This window comes from Arvicanthis niloticus, chromosome 13 (assembly GCF_011762505.2).
Source record: "Arvicanthis niloticus isolate mArvNil1 chromosome 13, mArvNil1.pat.X, whole genome shotgun sequence".
In the NCBI taxonomy this organism is placed as follows: Eukaryota; Metazoa; Chordata; class Mammalia; order Rodentia; family Muridae; genus Arvicanthis; species Arvicanthis niloticus.
The window spans coordinates 50,406,721-50,411,615 of record NC_047670.1 but is presented as its reverse complement, the minus strand read 5'-3'; the positions used below and the strand labels follow the sequence as shown (position 1 = coordinate 50,411,615).

General features: G+C 48.7%; 1 protein-coding gene across 1 annotated transcript; it reads left to right on the top strand.

The window, feature by feature from the left end:
- Positions 1-935: 935 nt before the first annotated feature.
- Positions 936-4,223, top strand: LOC117719103 (lymphocyte antigen 6A-2/6E-1-like). Its single transcript, XM_034517208.2, has 4 exons — positions 936-1,030; positions 1,271-1,368; positions 1,787-1,903; positions 3,614-4,223. Exons 2-4 carry the CDS (start codon positions 1,299-1,301, stop codon positions 3,826-3,828), a joined length of 402 nt encoding a protein of 133 aa, XP_034373099.1. The 5' UTR covers positions 936-1,030; positions 1,271-1,298; the 3' UTR covers positions 3,829-4,223.
- Positions 4,224-4,895: the final 672 nt, after the last annotated feature.

Sequence of the window (4,895 nt, the reverse complement as noted above, 5' to 3'; positions counted from 1 at the left end):
GGCCACAGATGACATCAATATTTGACTAATTAGTAAGGTTTTAGTTATTAGAATACTATGCCACATGATGGTGACATAAAGACCAGGGATTCCTTTGTGGGACACATTAGACTAGTACCTCATATTTGTAGGTACAGGCAACATACAAACTGGAGCAGGGAGAATGAGCATGTGGCTTCTCCATGGAAGCTTCTGGGGCTGTGGAGACACTGGGGTCATTCATCCTCTGCATAAAACTTCCTTGTGCTATGAAAAGCATCCCTGGCTCTAGCTACCAGATGCTCACAGCACCCACAGCCCCATCTATCACACGAACACATCAGACACTGCTGAGTAACTTACATTCCAGTTGTCACTTAGTTCTTAGCTCAGGACTCTCACTTTGTGGATACAAGACCCTGTTGGTGGCTTGCTCACCAGAGCCAGTCTCCATGTATTTGTCAGTTGTTTGCTGGCTTATAGGAAGGAGGGCAGTGGGGCTCTGAGCCACTGCAGCCCATACCCTCTACTTAGAAACAGGGAAGAGCCAGGTGGTGATGGCAGCAGCTGCAGCAGCTGCAGTTCATGACTTTGATAACTATGAGCTCGAGCTACCCTGGTCTATGGAGCAAATCCTAGGACAGCCAAAGATACACAGAGAAACTCTGTCTCAAAACAACAGAAAGAACAAGAAACAAAACAACAACAACAAAAAACAGAAAAAGGTTGAGCATGTTGCCTCCTTCCCTTGCATTCTGAATGGCAAGCCCAAAAGTATTGTGGCCCTGCCCTTCTGCCCACTTAATCCTCCAGGGCCATGGCCCTCCCCACTGCATGAGCCTACCTCCCCAAGTGCTATGAATCCGGCTTGATGAGGTCACAAACAAACCTTGCTAATTCATAAGCAATAAACCTGTTGTCTTATCAGAATTAAGTACTGAAACCCTCCCTTTCAGGATGCCAGATGGGAGGAGCTGAGGGAAAGGAAAGTACTTCAGACCACATCTGACAGGACTTTCCACAGTGCCAGCAACCTGGTCACAGAGAGGAAGTAAGGACTGGTGTCAGGAGGGAGCTGCTGGGTGGCAAAGGGAAGTGCCCTCAGGATAGGACTGTGGGTGGGAGTCTGGGATTAGGAAAGCTGGGTGGGTGGTGCATAAGAGATGTGGGCATGCATCTATTCCTGGGGTAGAGCTGTGTGGAGGGTTGGAGGGAGGGAAGATTGGATGCTGAGTCCTGGGGGGAGCCCAGGGATGGGATTGGGGTCTATTAACTGGCTCCAACTTCCCAGGCTTTATCTGAGCACCCATTCTCTGAGGATGAACAGTTCTCACACTACAAAGTCCTGTGTGCTCATCCTGCTTGTGGCCCTACTGTGTGCAGAAAGAGGTGAGATGGAAAATGAGAGAGGTGCAGGAGGGTACAATGGAGATGGAAAAGGGCCTCAGGGTTGGGGGTCCACCTGCACCTTCATTGTGTGCCCAGTGCCTGAGGTGTGCTGGGGTCAGGGGGTTGGGATTGGCTCGTGGTGGGTGGAGCTTCCTGTTCTGGGGTACTTGCTGGGTCTGTAAACCTGCTAAAAGAGTTGGACATCACTACCTCTGCCACAAACCCTGAGACAGCAGGACGGAGCATATTTGAACTGTGGCTCTTGGTTCACTTTTGCTTTTGGTGGAGGTGACTGGGCAGTAATGTCCTTGCTCTGTCCTAGTGGCCAGCAGCTGTGTGGCAGTAAAGCCAGTTGTAGAGGAGGGGTCTGGGCTAGGAAGGGCATGCCCTAGCCCTCATGTATTGGCTTCTTTCTCAGCTCAGGGGATGGAGTGCTACAGTTGCATGGGGGTACCACTTGAGGCTTCCTGCCCATCAGTTAACTGCTCTGACCCCAGTGCTTTCTGTGTTGCTCAGGAGATAGAAGTTACTTTGGGTAAGTTCCCTATGGCTTCTATAAAGATGGGTGAGGCTGTCTTGGGAGAAAAGGTGAAGTCTGGGCATTTGTTATGAACCATGGTTCCCCTCCCTCCTAGTTAGCTGTCCTAGGTTTGGACAAAGTGGGGGCTGTCAGGGTCCAGGGATATGCTGGGATGGAGATCATGAGGCAGGGCTGCCCATTGGCATGAATGGTTTTCATCTCCCTCAGTGTCACCAGTGTAGTCATGTGATGCTCCTGCCTGTATGTTTTGTCTAGGGTAGCACAGGTTCACTGATGGACCAGGAGAGCTAAAAGCATTGAGCCAGTCTGCATTAAATGAAGGAATCTGGGGCTTAGGCCAAAGAAATGACTTAGTAATGTTGATAGAAGAAACCTGAGGACTTTCAGATCCTCCAAAGTGCCAGTTTCAGGGATATTCTCCACATAGACAAGGCAGGAGCAGCCCCACCCTGCTATCCAGTAGCCTGTTCCTGACCACAGCTTGCCTGTCTCCTGGAGTAGGTCTCCTAGATGTACCTGCCTTGGAAACTCAAGAGTCTGAGATGCTGGTTGCCCTTTGTGCTATGCTAGTGAGTGATCTTACACTGTGCTGTGTCTTTGTGTGTGTGTGTGTGTGTGTGTGTGTGTGTGTGTGTGTGTAAATGAGTGCATATGTATGAATGTACGTAACATAATGTAAGTAATGCTCAGAGGACATCCTTAAGTACTATTCCTCAGGCATTGTTTACTTTTATGCAAATCAGTTTTAGTTCCCCTTGAACTGGAATGATAGATGATTGTAAGCCACCATGTGGGGTCTGGGGACCAAACCCTGGGCTTCTGTAAGAGCAACAAGTGCTTTAACTGCTGAGCCAAGTCTCCAGACCCAACCACCTTGTTCTTTGAGACAAGATCTTTCACTGGGACCTAGGATTTGCCAAGGATGCTGGGGCTGGGGAGGAGGGAGGTAGGAGAGTTCCTAGGACCTCCTGATTCCCTGCTCCCAGCACAGAGTTCATAACCCACACTCCCATGGTGGGCCATCTCTTTACATGGTTGCTGGAGATTGATCTTTCATCCTTAGTCTTCCACTTCACTGACAGAGCTGCTTCCCCAGCACATGGCATGTAAGGACACATGTGTGTACATGTATGGATGTACATGCTTTGGGGAGGTACCAATGTATGGGACCAAGAAGATGATTGGTATCTTCTGTGACATCTATTTTATTTACTGAGGCAGGGTCCCTCACTGAGCTGCAAGCTTGTAGGTTAAGGTGGTCAATCCTGTGAAGTTACCTCAGATATCTCCCATCTTTGTGTTCTGAGCACAGAGATACAAGTAGGCCACAATGGCTGCCCATCTTGTGATGGCCTCTAGTGATCAGAACTGGGGACTCATGCTTGTGCACACAAGCACTTTATCCACCAAGCCTACTTACCAGTTCATGGTTTTGATTTTTCTTTTGTTTATTACTTGAGTTGGGGTCTCTAGCCCCAGGATAGCCTAGAAGCCCCCATGTAGCCCAGTATTAAATTCAACTCATAAAAATTCTCCTGCCTCAGTCTTCTAACTTCTGGAATCACAAGTCTGAGCTACTATGTCTGGCTTCAACATGCTCTAGAGACAAATCTCAACCATCCAGGTCTGGTGGCATGTGGCCAAGAATTTGGGATGCTCTGTTGTCCCTGCATCAGAAGTGAGTCACTCCCTGATGTTTTTCAGGCTCTCACAAAAGCAAACTGAAGAACAATCTCTGCCTGTCCATTTGCCCTGCTAATCTTGAAAATACTGAGATCCTGGGTATTATTGCCAATGTGAAGACTTTCTGTTGCAAAAAAGACCTCTGCAATGCAGCAGTTCCCACTGTTCCCACAGGAGGCAGCACCTGGTCCATGGCAGGGGTGCTTCTGTTCAGCCTGGGCTCAGTCCTCCTGTAGACTTTGCTGTGATGGTCCTTCCAATGACCCCGACCCTTGTCCTTTATCCTCATGTGTAATCACTCCTTTCTGTAGCCATCTAGTGATGAATTATGAGTTATAGAAGCTCTGAGGTGGGGTAGAGTGTGGAACACCTTGTTTCAACTTTATAGGTCCTTTACAGCTGGGTAGGAGCCCCACTACGCTCTAGGGCTTTCAGATCTGTACTTCCAGGGATGCCATTTTGTTGTGTTGCTACTCTTGGCCCTGGAGGCATTGGACATCACAGGGAAGAGGCAGAATTCCAAGGGTTTTATGCCATCCCTGTCCACACATAAATATCTGGGTCTGGCAGGGTTCCCACATGTGCAGATCAATGTCCACCTGTTGAGTCCAATAAACCCTTTGTTCTTCCAGCCAAGATCTCTGTTTTTCTTTTGCTATAGAGTCAACAGAGTCCTGCCTGCCAGTTTACATCTCTGCACTTTTAGTGTTCGGTACTAGCTACCTAATGTTAGGCAGCTTAGAGTGGGAGATCACTTGGTTTGGGTTGGCTGATGCTGTGAGAAGAGAGAGGGTCCCCCCATTTCCACAGAGCACTTGCTCATGCTGGGGAAGTCCAGGAGATGAGCCTTCAATGGTTTGTAGGGGCTGCCCTGTCAGATTCTTTTATTCCAGAGGTGAAAACCATTTCCTTCAGGGGCTCATGGCTTGACTCAGGGTGAACAAAGCCTCCCACTGCCTCTCCTGGAATCCTAGTCTATATTGTAAGCCCCCACTGGGAAGGCCTGACTTGACATATTAACAGCCTGGGATCCATCATTGCTCTGTCTTTTTGGCTTTGAGAGCTTGCTTCCCCAGAGGTGACCAGAACCTGTGTAGTTAACATCACAGGAGTCCTCATGCATAAGGACAGAACCCTGGAAATCTGGGTGCTATGATCATTACTCCCTGCCATTGCAGGTCCTGAAGATATGAGATTTTGTCAAGGTGAAGATCATTTAAGATGGAATTATCACTCAACCAGGGAAGCCCTTGTCCCTGCAGCCTTCTCCCCTGGGACAAACATAGATCCAGGAATGTGGCCA